The sequence below is a fragment of the Amblyomma americanum genome, chromosome 11 (genome assembly GCF_052857255.1).
Source record: "Amblyomma americanum isolate KBUSLIRL-KWMA chromosome 11, ASM5285725v1, whole genome shotgun sequence".
Lineage (NCBI taxonomy): Eukaryota > Metazoa > Arthropoda > Arachnida > Ixodida > Ixodidae > Amblyomma > Amblyomma americanum.
In genome coordinates this window covers 33,095,610-33,115,512 of record NC_135507.1, presented here as the reverse complement: position 1 = coordinate 33,115,512, position 19,903 = coordinate 33,095,610, and the positions used below count along the sequence as shown (strand labels likewise).

Here is a 19,903-nt window from a genome sequence, read left to right as displayed (position 1 = left end):
GCTTTCGGGAGGAATCCAGCCGTTTCCTTCGCTACATCCATTATTCCACTACAGACAGGTTCGTTATAAAGAGGCTTTACAACACCGCGGCGGCGCGCCACTTAATAATAATAATAATAATAATAATAATAATAATAATAATTGGCTTTTAGGTAAAGGAAATGGCGCAGTATCTGTCTCATATATCGTTGGACACCTGAACCGCGCCGTAAGGGAAGGGATAAAGGAGAAGCGAAATAAGAAAGGAAGAAAGAGGTGCCGTAGTGGAGGGCTCCGGAATAATTTCGACCACCTGGGGATCTTTAACGGGCACTGACATCGCACAGCACACGGGCGCCTTGGCGTTTTGCCTCCATAAAAACGCAACCGCCGCGGTCGGGTTCGAACCCGGGAACTCCGGATCATTAGCCGAGGGCTCTAACAACTGAGCCACCGCGGCGGATCGCGCCACTTGCCCAGTTTGTCTTTTCGTACAGCCGTCTCTTGTCAAGATTGAACACAGAACGTGAAAGCTACCATCACAGGTGAGCCAAGGACGTGGTTGAGGCGTTTATCAGTATGAAACAAATTACATAAAAAAGAAAAGCATAATACTCGCCACTAAACACTTTTTATCGGGTTGCTCTGGCCCTTCTCAAGGGCGATAAGATAACCAACCTCGCAAATGAAGAGACGCGGGTGTACATGTTATCATTGCATGGAGACAGAGAGGTATCGCGCCGCAACGGTCATAGCGCTTTGGGCGCTTGGCCCAATGTATACCTGGAGGTCGTTACTTCGCAGGCGAAGCATATTGCACGAAAACATGTACGCTTATCGCAGATCCTACAGAAATAATCTCGAACCTCAGTATAATTACGCAACAGCGGGAAAAACGGTGCAGTCTCAGCGGGCATACTCGACCAGCTCGATAATCAAATTGAAGCAGTCCAAAAACTCAGGCTTCAACAACTCGACGTTCGAAAAGTGCGTCAAAATCGGGATGTCTGGTTTAAGGCGTGGCATGCGATCAGGAAACGCTATAGCGTCACCAGGTCTTTCGAAGCACCGGACTACAACGTGGTTCGCTTGTACAGGCAGTCGTTCTTTAACGTCGCCTCTGCTAGCACCGCTGCATGGAACTGGCCAAGTCGACAACCGACAAAACATAAGTATCCCCCCTCCCTCTCCATCTCCGTCTATATCACTTTCCCGCCACGAGACAGACTTAACTACTCAAGGGTGCAAGGGCAGACTGTAAGAATGAAGACGACGACCGTGCTATTATGTAGCGACAATGAGAGCTCGAATTAAAAGAGAAAAAAAAACGTCTTTCAGGCAGACGTCAACCGCTCGTCCAACCGCTGGACGCGAGAAAAATGACACCTGCTTCAGTGGTTGATCCGGAGTTCCCGGGTTCGAACCCGACCGCGGCGGCTGCGTTCTTATGGAGGCAAAACGCTAAGGCGCCCGTGTGCTGTGCGATGTCAGTGCACGTTAAAGATCCCCAGGTGGTCGAAATTATTCCGGAGCCCTCCACTACGGCACCTCTTTCTTCCTTTCTTCTTTCACTCCCTCATTTACCCCTTCCCTTACGGCGCGGTTCAGGTGTCTAACGATATACGAGACAGATACTGCGCCATTTACTCCCCCCCCCCCCCCCCAAAAAAAAACCTATTATCAAAAACCAATTATCTTCAGTGGTTGGTTCTTCTCCCTAAAAGCAGGCAGGAAACAGAAAGAAGGGGGGGGGGGGGGTGAACCAGGGAAGCGTGTTTATCCGGCAGTAAGACAAACAGAAGGTCAAAGGCTGCCACTTAAAAGGCACGCGAATGCGAAGCCATTAGATCCGACCCCTGTCCTCTCCTTACGAACTGCCGTATCGCGGTCTTTTTGAGTGGCGCTCACGAAATAAAACTACCGCTGGCCCAGCCTGAGACGCTCGCTTTTATCAGTCGCAAGATTGACAGCTTACACGCTACAGTCGGATACAACTCAAGAACGAAGCCGCTTTTCATCGTCAAAGGACCCCGCTTCCAGCCAATGCGCCGATTCGGGCAGGGGCGGCTCTGACACCATCTGTCCGTCATCGGTGGCGTGCCAAAGCTCTGCCACTACCTGACAGGTGCCCTCACTGTAGCGCTGCACCGGACATTTGTGACGTGCGGCACTCGTTGTGGACGTGCCCTGGGACGGCTGCTATTAGAAAACGGCTCCTCAGGGAGGTGGGCCTGCAGTGGAACCGCGAAACTGACCATGTGAAGTGGACTATGAACAATCGCTTCATCAGCAGCCTCTGCGACTACCTCAGCGCAACGGGTATTCACTCCTTCTTTTAACTTTCAATCTCCCGCATTCCTTCCCCTTTTTTCGACTTATGCCTCATGGCACAGTTTTCGAATAATAAAAAAAAACGTTCAGCCAATGGCGTCGGCAGATTCTCATGAGCCTGCTAGCGCGACAATGCAGGGAGTGCCAGATGAGAGGGCATAGTCCCCTCCCCGCATTGTCACGCCAGCAGGGTCATGAAAACCGGCCGACGCCATTGGCTGGAACCGGGGGGTCCTTTGACGGGGAAAAGCCGCTTCGTTCTTGAGTTGTATCCGACTATATAGCAGCTCCAAAACGTTTCAGGCTCAATGCATGACCAGCCAGGAAGGCTTGCTCGAATCCACCGTCTTTTCAAAACCGTTATTTTTTTCCCAACGCGCCTTTCGTCCAACCGAGTTTCGTCCGACGCGGAGCCAGAGCCTCGCAGTGACGGAGGGCAGACGCTGCTACGCTGAATTATTTTACTGCCTCGCTTCTCTTTTTATGCGCGCGGCTACCGCGATCTCCTGTCGGCGACCGTGTGAGTCACTGCGCACGCCCAGGCAGGGTCGCAGAGAGGGAATATGAGCCTAATTGCGACCCCCCAGATAAGCGGCGGCAGATAGCGGAGCATGGCCTCTCCAGGAGATACAGTGGCGAGATGTGTGGGTGGGGGGGAAGTGTGAGGGTAACGATTGAAGCATCCGGGAGGAGGCGAAACAGGAGGGCAAGAAATAAAGGGATGGGGAGGTTGCGCACGCTCTGCAACAGGACCGCAGAGCAATCTCGGGGAGGCCCCTTTGGAAAATGATTCGACACCAACGAGCCGGCCTCGGGTGCGGCCACTGACCACCTTAGCCCCCGCCGCTGTATCCAGTAATGTGAGTCATGTCGCATAGATAGAACCTTGTTTTTTTTCTCACTCATTAATGTCACTTCAGCCGTGCAACGAGCACACATGCGACAGATGAATGCACGCGCTGACCTTTACTCCAGTTATCAATGACGAGCACGAAACTAGTACTGAAAGCTATTGTGGGGTCACCACCAGAACCTCCATATGCGCGAAGGAACCGCAGGTTGGCCTGTTGTGCAGTCACCACGTGTGCTACAATACAAATCAACAGAAAAAAGTGATGATCGAGGAATTACGTCAGAAACAGCGCTACTCCGCCAGCAAATGAGACACTCCAACAAAATTTTGCAACTATAATGTTTAAAGGTTACTATGCAGCGTAAAGTGCAGTCCTCTCCATCCCCCCCCCCCCCCCCCATTTTTTTTTCCCACCCTACTGGAATCATTCGTACGATACGTCGGTCTTAATTGACAGTCAAGCAGTATATCGGTCCGAAGATTGCTCGTTAGCCCCGAAAGACCCCCCAATCCTTCAGGCTTCCAACGGAATTCTATGAACAGTCACCGAAACTGCCTCTCAATGTCTGATATAACGCACCTCGGCTGTTCGCGAAAACCATCGCGGTTAAAAGGACATTTTACAAAACTACTTTGAGCTGTTTTAAAAGAGTATTTTACAGAACGACTTTGCGCTGTTTTCTTTATTAAAACTTCACCGAAACGTAGCGAGGAGGGCATTTATTAAAGCACACAAGCGACGCTAAGCAGCGAGTCGGGCCAAGTCGCTCAAGGTGCTAGGCAAATCGACGTAATATCTTCGAGGAAGCCAACGAAACGACGCGAACTGTAAACCGAACGTTCGCCCGATGCCTTGGACGGAAAGGTTTGAACGTTCGTTTAGAAGAAACTCCGAAGTCTTCAAGTTCAAGAATCCACGAGGACGGCGGTCGCTTTAATAGAGTCTCTGCGAACGGGAGCCAAGCTGCAGAGGCCGCGAACAGCCATCGTCACGCTCAGATCGCAAGCAAACAGCAAGCTACCCTCAATGCTAGTGCGAACATTTTTTTCTTTTTTTTATCGAAAAGTGGCCGACGCGACAGGTAGCTATCTACCGAACAAAGGCTGTAGTTAAGACCTGACCCGTAATCAGTCCTCGCACTATGATTATCTATTCACCGTGTAAGCAAGATCACTGCATGAGCTTGACCGACAGAACAGGTCACTGCTGGAAGGCGAAACGTTCCACGGCTGCAAATAGTTACCCAAGTGCCTGAAAACGCATCCAAAGACTCCATTTTAATCAGCATACCCCTAGACACACGCAGCACACACTACCATAGCAAGCACCAGCGATTACATAGTGGGTAAATTTGTCAACTGCATGCCTTGAAACTGCTTCTACGTTAATGGGCAAAATAAATACGTATTAGTTTTAAATCCGCACCGGCAATGCAAAGAACTTCAGTCGCTTGAGTACAGCGCTAAAACAGATGGCCACACGCAATTCGAGGCTGCCACGAAAAAAATAAGTAAGGGATGCGTATTTACCGACGAGCAGGACGGATTTCCATCGCCGCCCAAGGGGTTGATCCCACGACGCTGGGAATGCGTAATCCCGCGACGTCATGCACGTTGACGATGACGGTGATTACTCCAAACTACTACTCCGCAGGACACACGAAGGCCACAACCACGGCTGGCAGCACGCAGGCGTATATATCCGACCTCCGCAAAATTCCTTTGGGAAAACGCGCATCCACACCACAGGCGTCCGGGACGAAAGCTTCCACAACCACCGCCACCGTCGCCGCAAAAAAACGCCGCTAAAATGAGCCGCCTGACAACGCCGACAAGGCGATCGAAACGCTAGGGGGGGATAGCACAGACAAGACAAAAAGCGGAACTTGCGCGTCACAAGCGCTACCTGACGGAGCTGAAACAAACCGCTCAAGAGACGACAGATACGAACACAACCGCCGCTGCCGAGCACCGGCAGGCAGGAAGCCATGGCCCGAGGTGACGGTATAAGTAGATTAGATACCGCTCCTAATCGGCCGCTCCGACGGAACGTACTAAGTACGCAGAGCTGTAACGCCACGCCTTCTCGCGGCAATAATAATCTCGCGATGACGACAGATTAGCGATCAGGTGACGAGGCAGGCGAGGAATTGGGATGCAAAAACTGGCGCCCGCGAGAGCAACCAGTGGTCGGCGGCGAGGGGTTCGCGAGCAGGCTACGTACTGCACAGGCACTCGTCGATCGAATGATTGCGGCTCCGGGACGCTCCGGGGATAATGCTAGTAGAGCGGTGGACAGCCCCCAGCACCGCACAAGCTCTCGCGCGTTATGGCGATCCGATTGAAACGACAGGTTGCTTTAGCACAGCGGAGACGCATTAAAGCACGTGAATACCGGATAAACTGATGCCTGCTGGGAACGCGCAGTGGCAGACGCGCACATCACCTGACAGCGCAGCTGCCACTGCACATGCGCCGCAGACAACCGGTACACCCGCATCATCATCATCATCAGCCTATGTTAACTGCAGGACAAATGCCTTTCCCACACTCTAAGAAAAAAAGGGTGTGAGAAAGGGGTAAAAAGGACTTTTACACCCTTTAGAGGACCCCAGGAATAATTTTGCACCCGTTAAAAGCGCGCTCCTGATCACTTACTCCCTTTTAGAAAACTTACACCCTACTTACGCTCTCTACCAGTGTTGACAACTGCGCCTCCGCTCCTGTCCATAAAACAGCGGGGTGATTATTAGTTTGCCCGTACGTCGCGACGGGGCGCTCGTGGAGCATTTTGTGCGCACTGTGCAGTGCCTCGATGCGCGTGCCGTCTTCATACAGGGGCGGGGAAGAAAGTCTACAATGGTCGATTTCTCTTGTGTGGCAATATACATCGAGCAAAAAGATTCAGCTTAGTAGTCTATGCTGAAAACGGAATTCAAATGCTTAGAGCTTTTTTTCTTATAGACTGTTTCTTGTATGATGATTAAACTTGCCCCATAAGCTCACGTTTGTCCGTAGGACATTCGTGGTTTACATATCGAGTCAGTTGATGTTACGAGTGATAACGTAAATGCGATTTTCCCTTGACATCCCTGGCGTTAGCAGGCTGATGGCGGGGATAAGCCCGCGGTAATCTTTTACAAAGGAACACAACAAAATAGGGAAATGCTGAGTGGCGCAGGTGAAACTACCGACTTGTGGAAAGCAAAGCAATTCCAACTTCTTAAAACAAACTTACTAAACCAGCCCTCGCCAGAGCCCGACCCAGTGGACCCCGCTGGCTACAGGTGCAGCCTAACGAGGCGCCATTGAGGCGCTGTCGCGGCGCAGGTGTTCACTCGAACCCGGGCTCCATTGGGTAGCGTCCCGAGCCTTCGGGTTGAAGAAATATGGAACTTGAAGCTTGGGAAAACAAACGGGTTTACTGGAACTTTTCAAGAAACTTGTTTACATAATTTAGAACTTGGAAACAGAAAGAGCAAACAGTCAAGAATTAAAAGTTCATTGCGTCGAGCGACTGGATGAGCCTTGTCGCCAAGGCCCAGGGCGATCGTTCGGACTGGTGGTGGTTGTTGCTATGAAGGTGGGGGATACTGGTCCCGACGTATGTTGGAGTTCGTACTCAGGACGCTCGGTAAATACACTGAGGCTCCGCCTCTTTCACCACACGATTCACAGAAGGGAACAGCGGCCGCACATAGTCCGCGGAGCACAGTGGGAATGGGCAAGGAGGATACGGAGGTCCGCTGCTACTTCGTCCGAAGCAGTCAGTCACGGTAGTTTCGGGAATGCGCTTCTGCCCTCTTCCTTTCGTCGTCTTGTCCATCGTGGGCCGCGTCTCGCGGTCCGTCACAAGGGGAGCGTGCGCGGGAAAGATTCCACAGGTAGTTTCCCTTTTTTTTTTTTCGTGGGGTTAATCAGGGGTCAAACAACGTGCCCCCAGCAGGGTTGTAACAGAGCTCACGCATGGGCCTTGCCGTCTCCGCTGACAGCAAAAGGAATTTCTTCGGCGGGAAAAGGTCATCGAGCCCCTGCGACACTGACAAGACAGTTGGGGGTCCTTCTCCCCATATCCCACGGCTTTGGGCAGCGTCCGGAACGGGCGATGCACTGTCACTGTTCTACCCCTGGTGCATGGCCGGTCGGCAGGGGATGAGTCGGGCCTAGAGCCGAAAGGATTAGCGCGGGTAGCCGGCATCGAGGCACCCTAAAAACGCGGGCGTAGCGCCTCTCGGTAAACCCCCCTCTACTTCCCACGAAGACGAGCGCTTCCGGGAAAAGGGGGAAACGACCCACCGGCGCCCAACGGGCCAAGAATGTTGGGGGGACGCTTGCCGTACACACAACACACCCGCCAAGCACAAAGAACCCGGCCTTCAACAAAATACAAAACGCGCAAAAGCACAAGGAACCCGGCCCTCACTGGGCGCGTACCAACAAAAAAAAGCAAAACAAAGGTGCTTCTGCATCTATACTAACAATAACACAAAGAATGCCCGAAAACCTACCTTCGGGCTTTCAGTTAGAGGAATACAAGCAGAAATGAAACCCTCTGGAGCAGAAATGAAAACCGAGCACCTTGGTTGCTCAAAGCCATCGAGCATTAGAATCCTATTTGACTCCTCAAAAACTCTTCCTGCCTTCTTGAATAATAATTGTTTTTTTTTTGGAGGGGGAGGGGGAGGGGAAAGGAAATGGCGCAGTATCGGTCTCATACATCGTTGGACACCTGAACCGAGCCGTAAAGGAAGGGATGAAGGAGGGAGTGAAAGAAAGGAAGAGAGGTGCCGTAGTGGAGGGCTCCGGAATAATTTCGACCACCTGGGGTTCTTTAACGTGCACTGACATCGCACAGCACACGGGTGCCTTGTGCTGTGCGATGTCAGTGCACGTTAAAGAAACTTCTGAATTTTTTAAAATTGTTCTGGAAGCTACTCTTGAAACTATCGAGTACTATTACTTGTGGGTGTTTTTGTTTACACGCATATGTCCTCCCTGCAATTTACAAGATCCCGAGTAGCAGCTTCTGCCTCGCAAAAGATCTGCGGACCTTTGTAGAGCTTCTGTTGACTTTTTTGCTTGAACTGCTGTGCAGAATCGCGCGTCCCTTGTGTTGTTGCTCGAATAAAGTGACCTGCCTTGACAAACAGTGTTACACTGTTCTACAACGGACGCAACAGCGCACCCAATTAACGAGAAAGATTACAACGGAGGCGAACCTCGCACGGCGACCTCGCGGGCTCCGATAGATGCGCGCGTCCTTGGCGAGATTAGACCGCCGCGTCGCCCACCGGGGGTGCGTCCGCGCAAGGATTCTCAGAGCGCAAGGAGAGGAGGACGAGGCTGAGGAAGAAGCTCATCTCCCAGCCAAGGAATGCACGCCCCGCGTCCCTGACACAAAGGGAAGCTATGCGCGCACGCGGCCGGACTTCTATAGAAGCGCCGCACGCTAGCGTTTGACGCGGGCAACCCGCGCTCGCAAAGAGACCAGAGACAAAAAAGGGCGCTGATTCGCGCAAGCAGCAAAGCACGGGGCCCTCGATGAAATCGACACGGAAGCAATTACACGCTTCGCGGGGCACACAGTGCCTGCCTGCCGCGGCCGTCCTCTCACGTACGTCTCACTATGCATTCACTGCAACGCCGACGCTGGGCAAAAAAAAAAGTAATAAAATAGAAAGGAAAAGCGTGACGCTCCCGTCCGCCGTATACAACACGCCTGCATTGTAAGCGAGTTAACCCCCGGGCGCGCGTAGCCCACATTGCGCACGCGCGTACGGAAGAAAGACGAAGATGAGGATAGGAAAGGGAGACAGTGGAGAGGAGGAGAGGTCGAGGCAAGCTGGAAAGTCAACTACGAAAAAAAATACTTGGAGTCGTACGTGTGTATGCTATACATATATACTGAGTAGCTACACTAATGCACCTCGAGCTGGCACCAGCGGCATACAGAGTGGTATATAGTGGCGGTGATGCCGGTTGGAAGGGAAGGGGGGAGGGGGGGGGGGGGCATTCCTTGAACCACGAAGCGACGTCTATACAAAGAGCAGGCGCGCGCCGAGACAATGGCTGGCACAACAAGCCAGCCCCGCTGGAGGCGAGAACGAGTCACGGAACGAGAAAGTAAAGATAGAGAGAGAGAGAGTTCCCGACACGTGTTTTAGCACAGCTAACAGCTCGCTGCCTCTGCGGCCTCTGCGGGGAAGCCGCCGCGGTGTCCTCATCGAGAACGATTGTCCCAACGCGTAAAAAGCGCGTGAGAAAAAACGCCGCCGCGACGACCGGTCGGTTGGCCCGCGCGATTGGCCGACATCTGACGCCGCCGCGTCAGCAACAGCGCGCGGCATCGCGGCCGCTTAATTTCCATCCAAGGACGGTGGTTAAAAGGCCAGCCTGTTCCTCCTCCTCCTCCTCCTCCACTACTTCTCTCCCGTGTATACTACCCCCCCCCCCCCCTCATTCCCCAAGGCATGTTTCTCGGAGGGCGAGAAGGGAGGGGGGGGGGCGACATTAATTGGTGCTCGTGGGAAGAAAGCGCGGCATTCGCTCCCTGCACTCGAGGTGGTGTGCATCCGAAGCAACAAGAGAGAAAAGGGAGGGGGGGGGGGGGGGGGGGTAAGTGGCCGGTGTAGCGTTAAATTAAGAACACCACCACAACGTGTTGAACACACAATGCGCGTTTTTTTTTCTTCTTTTGTTTGAAGTGCCAGCAGCTATAGCACGCGGAGCGGCGCCACGTCATGCGGAAGTGCAGCGCACAGCCCCCGGAACTTCCTCTTTCGATGGCGGCTGTCGCCATGGGGCGAATTGACGACGACACCTTGAGGGCGGGAAAGAAAGAAGGAAAGAAAGGAAGGAAGGAAGGAAGGAAGGAGGAGGGGACTTTAATAGATGATGAAGACCTGCCACCTCTCTCTCAATCCCACACTCTCCCTTTCTCTACACCGGTGAGAAACGCGCGAGCGACAACCATCCCACCGCATGACGTCGTCGTCACCGACGTTCCCTCCGCCCGCCGAACAAACAGCTCGCGGAGCCGAGGAAAACCTTTCGTAATGAGGGGTCCGTGAAGACAATGGCGTATCGGGCCGAGCCGATTGGTAGGAGCGACGGCCAGCCACCGTGCTTCGCCCTTTCCTATAAGGAGAAGCATGCAGCGATACCGAAGCCACACAGCTTGCGATGGCGTTATCTATACAGCCATGGAATCGCCCATTCGAGCGGTTGTTTGTCGATGACAAGTTAGGTAGTTAACGGTTAGAGATTGTCCCGTCGCCATGCAAAGAGATTATAGAAGGGCGGCGTTCGACGACTGTGCTGAGAGGGACAGGGGTAGGGAAAGGGAGAGTGGTTAGCCAGGAATAACGGACTTGGACAGCTACTCTAAACGTGGGAAGGGGAATAGAGGGAGTGAAAGCGAAGATATATGATCCGAAAGCTTCGCGAAAGGACAATGGTAACAAAAAAGGATAAAAACCAGCGGCAGGGTTCTCACTCAGACTGTGGGAACACTGCCAAGGACACTAACACGGAAGTTTGTTAGCGCTGTATCTCTCAGCGCTGTAATAGCATTAGTGGATCATAAACCCTTTTATGACCTGCCAGAACGCAGTCTTTTATTTGTTTGTTTTTGTGCACCGAACAAGCAACGGACAAAGGTTCATGCAGTGTTCCCCTATGCCTTCACTGTCTGTCCTTTTGTCCTAATCCTATTTTTGCAGCTCGAGAAGATTTGCAGTGCCTGCAGCAGCCATTCTGGGGCAAGCTGATATATGATACCCTCCTGTTGAAGAGCTCGACACTCCTACGAACTTCAGCTCCTGGGTTTAGATGAAGCCGCGGCTCTGAAGCCCAAAAAATTGAAAGTTGGCTCTGAGGAGAGGAAATGGCGCTGTAACTGCTTCACTTTTCCTTGGACACCTCAAGCGCACCGTGAGGGAAGGGAGTGAAAGAAGAGAGACAGACAGGTGCCGCAGTGGAGGGCTCCGGAAAAATTTCGATCCACCTGGGGATCTTTAACGTGCACTGACACATCGCACAGCACACGGGCTCTGTAGCCTATATAAACAATGCTGCTCGGTTACCGCGTATGCGAGCGACAGAAAGAGGAGGAAGATGGGGATAAAAGAGAGAGAGAGAGAGAGAGAGAGAGAGAGAGAGAGAGAGAGAGAGAGAGAGAGAGAGAGAGAGAGAGAGAGAGAGAGAGCTGTCGCGGATGAAGCGCCGTTCCAACGCCACGGACGCGTGCACAGCCGCATACACGGTTTGACTCCAGCCTCGATCGCTTTCACGCCCGAGCGGAACCGACGCCACGGTTTGGCGACGACGACGCCAACGACAGCAGCAGCGGCGCGCCGCTCCTAAACGTCGAGAAATGTCGGGCCAACGTTGGGCCAACGTTATCGACGCCATCCGGCGAATCGCCGAAACACGCGTAACGGGATCTCGCCCCGGATCGACCGGACGAGTGCTTGCGACCCCTGCGATGTATAGAAAAACAAAACAGGACGAAGAACTATAACAGAAAGCTGTTCCGAATCGACGTACGCATCAATCTGCCATTATATCACAGGAAGTTCTAAGCATGCGACATCCCGAGCCAGACTCTGCTCTCAGAGACATCTCCGAAACGCAAGACCATTTCTACATCCTTCCGTAAAGGTACGAATAACGAGAGAGAACACATTAGCGAGCAACCACGGACTGCTCCGTGTTTTGGAAGAAGGAAAGGATTACAAGCCACTCAAGATATTCAGCACTCTCCTTGCGTATATACTGATCCCCAATATACTTGTCCAAGTTCGACGCGGAAGTAAAAATGATTTCGGTTTATGAGTACACGCGAATCGAATTCTCAATTTCACGTTGCTTTTATTTGTACGCAACCGTGCTCAAATGAGTATACCAACGTACCGAAAGTCTCTGCTCCGGGTTCGTGCTTGACAACGAGTGAACGATGCACCATTGCGCGTTTGATAGTACTGAACGATATACGCACAGAACCAAACTAAACCCTTGGCGGCACGACGGGTGACAACCCGGACTCTCAATCCGCATATAAATGCAACTTAGCTATAGTCGGAAGACCGACGCGGCTTTTCCCCGACAAAGTATCCTTTTCCAGCCAATGGCATCGGCCGGCTCTCATGAACCCGCTGACCGTGACGTGAATCGAAGAAGCAGCTTTGCACAAGTTCTGTCAATACAGCTGTTATATTTGTTCTTATTTCGAAAAAAGGCTTCCTGCGTGCATGATCTATCATTCTCTTGCATCGACAACCAGCAGCCATCCAACAAAAAAAAAAAAAAGGTATACATACGCTTAAACAAGCGTGAACGCGCGATCGCGCGAGGCGCTATCTCCTATATGTCTGTATACCATTAAGCCTGCCAGGTTGATCTATGCAGGCAAAGAACGATGGAGCGTGATAGTTAGAGCCGGTTTATTGACACGACGCTCAGAGCGGCGAGCGCCGCTTTGCGCAGCCCCTGTCAAAAGTGGCTGCCGCCGGGGGGCGTTCGGAAAAAAAAGGCTATGACCCGAATGTACTCTCCCTTTCTCTACACCGGTGAGAAACGCGCGAGCGACAACCATCCCACCGCATGACGTCGTCGTCACCGACGTTCCCTCCGCCCGCCGAACAAACAGCTCGCGGAGCCGAGGAAAACCTTTCGTAATGAGGGGTCCGTGAAGACAATGGCGTATCGGGCCGAGCCGATTGGTAGGAGCGACGGCCAGCCACCGTGCTTCGCCCTTTCCTATAAGGAGAAGCATGCAGCGATACCGAAGCCACACAGCTTGCGATGGCGTTATCTATACAGCCATGGAATCGCCCATTCGAGCGGTTGTTTGTCGATGACAAGTTAGGTAGTTAACGGTTAGAGATTGTCCCGTCGCCATGCAAAGAGATTATAGAAGGGCGGCGTTCGACGACTGTGCTGAGAGGGACAGGGGTAGGGAAAGGGAGAGTGGTTAGCCAGGAATAACGGACTTGGACAGCTACTCTAAACGTGGGAAGGGGAATAGAGGGAGTGAAAGCGAAGATATATGATCCGAAAGCTTCGCGAAAGGACAATGGTAACAAAAAAGGATAAAAACCAGCGGCAGGGTTCTCACTCAGACTGTGGGAACACTGCCAAGGACACTAACACGGAAGTTTGTTAGCGCTGTATCTCTCAGCGCTGTAATAGCATTAGTGGATCATAAACCCTTTTATGACCTGCCAGAACGCAGTCTTTTATTTGTTTGTTTTTGTGCACCGAACAAGCAACGGACAAAGGTTCATGCAGTGTTCCCCTATGCCTTCACTGTCTGTCCTTTTGTCCTAATCCTATTTTTGCAGCTCGAGAAGATTTGCAGTGCCTGCAGCAGCCATTCTGGGGCAAGCTGATATATGATACCCTCCTGTTGAAGAGCTCGACACTCCTACGAACTTCAGCTCCTGGGTTTAGATGAAGCCGCGGCTCTGAAGCCCAAAAAATTGAAAGTTGGCTCTGAGGAGAGGAAATGGCGCTGTAACTGCTTCACTTTTCCTTGGACACCTCAAGCGCACCGTGAGGGAAGGGAGTGAAAGAAGAGAGACAGACAGGTGCCGCAGTGGAGGGCTCCGGAAAAATTTCGATCCACCTGGGGATCTTTAACGTGCACTGACACATCGCACAGCACACGGGCTCTGTAGCCTATATAAACAATGCTGCTCGGTTACCGCGTATGCGAGCGACAGAAAGAGGAGGAAGATGGGGATAAAAGAGAGAGAGAGAGAGAGAGAGAGAGAGAGAGAGAGAGAGAGAGAGAGAGAGAGAGAGAGAGAGCTGTCGCGGATGAAGCGCCGTTCCAACGCCACGGACGCGTGCACAGCCGCATACACGGTTTGACTCCAGCCTCGATCGCTTTCACGCCCGAGCGGAACCGACGCCACGGTTTGGCGACGACGACGCCAACGACAGCAGCAGCGGCGCGCCGCTCCTAAACGTCGAGAAATGTCGGGCCAACGTTGGGCCAACGTTATCGACGCCATCCGGCGAATCGCCGAAACACGCGTAACGGGATCTCGCCCCGGATCGACCGGACGAGTGCTTGCGACCCCTGCGATGTATAGAAAAACAAAACAGGACGAAGAACTATAACAGAAAGCTGTTCCGAATCGACGTACGCATCAATCTGCCATTATATCACAGGAAGTTCTAAGCATGCGACATCCCGAGCCAGACTCTGCTCTCAGAGACATCTCCGAAACGCAAGACCATTTCTACATCCTTCCGTAAAGGTACGAATAACGAGAGAGAACACATTAGCGAGCAACCACGGACTGCTCCGTGTTTTGGAAGAAGGAAAGGATTACAAGCCACTCAAGATATTCAGCACTCTCCTTGCGTATATACTGATCCCCAATATACTTGTCCAAGTTCGACGCGGAAGTAAAAATGATTTCGGTTTATGAGTACACGCGAATCGAATTCTCAATTTCACGTTGCTTTTATTTGTACGCAACCGTGCTCAAATGAGTATACCAACGTACCGAAAGTCTCTGCTCCGGGTTCGTGCTTGACAACGAGTGAACGATGCACCATTGCGCGTTTGATAGTACTGAACGATATACGCACAGAACCAAACTAAACCCTTGGCGGCACGACGGGTGACAACCCGGACTCTCAATCCGCATATAAATGCAACTTAGCTATAGTCGGAAGACCGACGCGGCTTTTCCCCGACAAAGTATCCTTTTCCAGCCAATGGCATCGGCCGGCTCTCATGAACCCGCTGACCGTGACGTGAATCGAAGCAGCAGCTTTGCACAAGTTCTGTCAACACAGCTGTTATATTTGTTCTTATTTCGAAAAAAGGCTTCCTGTGTGCATGATCTATCATTCTATTGCATCGACAACCAGCAGCCATCCAACAAAAAAAAAAAAGGTATACATACGCTTAAACAAGCGTGAACGCGCGATCGCGCGAGGCGCTATCTCCTATATGTCTGTATACCATTAAGCCTGCCAGGTTGATCTATGCAAGCAAAGAACGATGGAGCGTGATAGTTAGAGCCGGTTTATTGACACGACGCTCAGAGCGGCGAGCGCCACTTCACGCAGCCCCTGTCTAAAGTGGCTGCCGCGCGGGGCGTTCGAAAAAAAAAAGGCTATGACCCGAATGTACATATCGCGCAAACAAAGCGGAACGATAGAAAGGCGCAGGCAGCGCGCGCGTTCAGGGTAGGTGTAAAAAGGTTACCCCCCTCCCCCCCAGCTCGCGCCAGAGAGCCGAGCATCCACGCAAAAGGGTGGAAAGGGAAGGGGGGAGAGGAAGCGAATCCTGCCGGCCCTGATCCCATTAGGCCTAATGGGATTCCCACCGAGAGTGGCAGAAGAGTGAAGTCGAGAGGGCAACGAAACGGCGGCAACAACAAACGTGTATATATACGGGCACGGTAATAATAAAGAGAACGGACATTATACGCGAAGCCCCGAAGGATCGTTTCGGAAAGGGTTGCGGCCAGGGTTTGCGGCAAGGCGCGCTACTCAACAGGACGGAAAATTGATCTAACTACAGAGTGTCAGGTCAGGATACGAAAGAGCAGACGATGATCGTCAGCGTGTGCGGTCGGATACAAGTCAAGAAAATAGCGGCTTTTCACCGTCAAAGCACTCCCAAAAGACAGTTGAAGTCTAGCGGGTGTCCTGTGTGTGTGTAGCTTGGTGTTGTGTCTGTTTCTTACCGCTAAGAATATGATTCCTTTAAACTCCCTTTCAGCCAATGGCGACGGCCGATTCTCGTGAACCTGTTGGCGTGACAGTGCAGCGTGAGGAGGGTGACAATGCAGGGAGTTACGTGAAAATGCAAGGAAAGGACGATTCTCTTTCAGCTGCCACTCCCTGCATAGTCACGCTAGCACGTTCGTGAGAATAGGCCGACGCCATTGGCTGGAAGGGGGTCCTTTGACGGTGAAAAGTAACTTTTTTCTTGACTATCGAACTATAGTGGAAAAGTGCTGGGAGAAGAATGCCTGGCATTTTAAACGGCATACAACTTATAAATTATGAACTCTGAACCTAAATCACGGCTTGACCTAGAGTATAGGTCCTTGGAAGTAAGACGAGTGAATGGAACCACGTTCCAGGCAAACCTTATGTACAGGTCTCCAGTACATTTGGTACATTCTAATCTGAAAAGAAAGGCATTAGCGTAAACAACAAAAACAAAAAAACGCGTAACAACATCACTCACGCGATCTGCCGGTTTCTGTTCGCGCTATAGCCAGCTTTCGCAATTAGAGACAATCGGACGGAAGCGCCGGGAATAACCATGCTCACGCGGGTAAAAGTCACCCACAAACTTAAATTCATCGTTCATGTCAGCGCGGACGAAATGACACCCTCGACATCAACAAACACTGAACAGCGACCGAATAAGTGCAGTTCATATGCGGGTTATTACACGGACGTCACAGCAAATGGTCGTTCAGTCATATCGCCCACCAGATGAAGGTTATCTTTCTTAACGCAGGGTTTCTTTTTTTGTTTACATTTTGCTTCTCGTAAAACGCAGCTACCTGATAAAGCGGCGATATCGCCCGTGACCCGCACTCTCAGAGTCTGTTGCTTCCAAGAAAATGCGGTTAATAAAACAACACACGTTGTTCAAACCGCGAGACTAAAGATAAAACGTTATCGCAAATCGTCAACGTGATCACCTTTTTACACGTGTAGACGGTCGTGGAAAATAATAATAATTGGTTTTTGGGGAAAGGAAATGGCGCAGCATCTGTCTCATATCTTTGGACACCTGAACCGCGCCTTAAGGGAAGGGATAAGGGAGGGAGTGAAATAATAATAATAATAATTGGTTTTGGGGGAAAGGAAATGGCGCAGTATCTGTCTCGTATATCGTTGGACACCTGAACCGCGCAGTAAGGGAAGGGATAAAGGAGGGAGTGAAAGAAGAAAGGAAGAGAAAGGTGCCGTAGTGGAGGGTTCCGGGATAATTTCGACCACCTGGGGATCTTTAACGTGCACTGACATCGCACAGCACACGGGCGCCTTGGCGTTTTTCCTCCATAAAAACGCAGCCGCCGCGGTCGGGTTCGAACCCGGGAACTCCGGATCAGTAGTCGAGCGCCCTAACCACTGAGCCACCGCGGCGGGTCGTGGAAAACACTATGCTCGAGCGGAGGACGCAAGCTCAAGTATAAGAGGGCGTTTCTACAGCGATAAGGAAGCAATTCGAGCAGGTCATTCAGTGTGTGTGTTCCACCGCTTCATACGGGCAACCTGCGCTTAAGTCTGCCGATGCGATCGCAGCGCCGTAACACAGCCTGGCGAGAGGAGCAAGCAGTTTCAAGGCGCATCCGCACTGCTTTTCCACGCCACCTGACAACACAGGCAATGAACAAGCCGCAGTAACAAACGAAAGCTCGCGACTGCAGAGCTACACACGAGCATGCACTGACAGCCATGCATACATGTGCTCGTATTACAGCGTTCATCCGCTCACTGTGCAGGGTGTCACGTTTCCAGCAACGTATACCATCAGCGGCTCACCGTTCGCAGTGCGCGGGACGAACTAGAACGAAGACGAACGCAGGCGCCTGTCTGATTTTCACTAGCGAATACTAAAAATGTATCTCGCCGAAGACAAACACGCCAGCACCTGTGGCCGTCCCGCATGTCGTGACGTTTATTTGGCTTAAATAGGATGTATCGAACCTGCTTAATTATCTACCACCTGCGAGTAGCTTCCTCGTTGCGACACGTGTATATACTGAGGGGGCATAAGCTTCCATTAAAGCGTCTTCATCGATGCGCACGTAAGCATACTATACATCCCTACAGTTGGGTACAACTCAAGAAAAAAGCGGCTTTTCCGTATCAAAGAACCCCCTCACAGCCAATGACGTAAGCCGATTCTCATGAACATGCTAGCGTGACAATTCAAAGAGCGGCAGATGAAAGAGAATCATCTCCTCCCTGTATTGCCACTCTACTCACGCTAGCAGGCTCATGAGAATCGGCCGACGCCGTTGGCTGGAAGGGGGCCCTTCGACGGGGAAAAGCCGCTTTTTTCCTTAACTTGAATTCGACTGTAGTTAGGTGCAATTCAACAGAAAAGTGGCCCTTCCTCTTTAAAGCACCCCCTCCTTCCAGCCAATGGCGTCGGCCGTTTATCATGAACTTGCTAGCGTTACAACGCAGGGTGCAGCGGATGAAACGGGATCGTCCCCTCGCTGAATTTTCACGCCACTCCCTGCATTGTCACCCTACTCACGCTAGCAGGCTCATGAGAATCGGCAGACGCCATTGGCTGGAAGAAGGTCCCTTGATGGAGAATAGCGCCGATTTTTTTCTTGACTTGTATACGAATATAGACACGTATACTACCCAGCTTCGTTTTTCCTAAAGTAAGCAAGCCATTTTCTCGTGTTGTTGCGAAGCTTTTAGCACAGGTAACGACGCAGTCGTCACACACATTCTCGGCAGGCGAACACTCACGTCGTCGACGTTCATCCCTCGATGCAGCGTCGTCAACACCCAGGGTGCGACACCCGGACAAACGCGCACGCTGACTTCGGACGTCACCGCATCTGCAACGGGAGGCGAAGAAGAGGACAAAAAAAGATGGTTAGACCTTCAATCTGTAAAGCGTGGGCGTCAAGAAAGATGAAACAACCCGCGGTGAAAAGGGGGCGGGGAAGGGGGGGGAAGGGGGTTGCCAACCAAACGACCCATCAGCTCCGGAAGCAAAAAAGGGGCGCCGCGACGCTCCACAAACACTCTTCCGGCTGTCATGAGCCCAACCGCCCAGCGATGACGTCACTCCAGGTCCCGATCGGGCGATCTAAATTGAGCGACGGCAGCCGGAATCAACGACAAACAGTAGGTAAAGAAAAGTAAAAGGAACAAGCAAAGAAAGACTGGCTTTGAGACTTGAGTAAACGAAGGAAAGAATAAAAGATAAGAAAGCGTCCTGAGAGGTGCCGAGAGTGTCTCTCTACCTGGAGCGGAGTACTCTTCACGAAAACAAGCAGACCGAAAAAAAATAAATAAAGAGGAACCGTGAAAAGAATAGGACAAAAACGGGTGGATCCTTTCCGATCCTTTTAAGCGCAACACGCCGAAGAAAGCAGCGATATAAAGATTTAAAAAAAAGAGGGGTGGGGCCACTTTCTCGAGAAGGAATAAGAAAACGGAGTGGTCTGCCGCCGCGGTGTGTCTCGCGCTTAAACAAACGAGCTCTTGTACAACAATGACGCGGCTCCTGGCTCGCGCGCGCGCCTTTCACCCCTCTTTCATTATTTTCATTTTCTACCCCCTCTTCTACTTCGCTCTGTTTTTCTTTTTCCCGTTTTTTTTTCTTCTTTCACTTCCACCTGCTTCTGGTGGCCGCGCTGTTCTTAGCGGGACAGAAGAAAAGAAAAACACTAAGAAAAGCGCTTTCTCCGTCCCGTCTGCACAAGACCAGACTCTGTACAGCGTTACCCAACACACACACGCACACATACACACACAAGCGGGACAGCGCTTTAAAGAAACAAAGGATAGAAAGAAAAACAAGGGAGGAGATAGAAAGAATGAGGCTCGCGGTAGCAGCGGGACAAAAGAGGAAAACGCGCTGCTGCTCGCCGATGACGATACTGCCCATGTGTCCTACTTTTCAAAGAAAAGAAGATAGCCCCGCCCGCTGTCTTGCTAGCCTCCAGGCCCTGCCGCTACCGCGAACAAAGGTGGCAAAGCGGCGACAGCGAGCAC

General features: G+C 51.7%; 1 protein-coding gene across 4 annotated transcripts in view; it reads right to left on the bottom strand.

Annotated features, from left to right (window-relative positions):
- LOC144110610 (rho family-interacting cell polarization regulator 2-like) overlaps positions 1 to 19,903 on the bottom strand; it is a 128,089-nt gene that overhangs the window by 73,290 nt on the left and 34,896 nt on the right. For 2 of the 4 annotated variants that reach the window (XM_077643633.1, XM_077643635.1), the window contains exon 2: positions 18,647 to 18,738. Coding sequence is in view for 2 of the 4 variants with exons in the window: in XM_077643632.1 (XP_077499758.1) it covers positions 4,694 to 4,772 (79 nt within the window). In the remaining 2 variants the exon portion in view is untranslated. Of the gene's footprint in view, positions 1 to 4,693; positions 5,152 to 18,646; positions 18,739 to 19,903 lie in introns of those variants that run through there. The other 2 variants (XM_077643632.1, XM_077643631.1) reach the window with 2 other exon arrangements.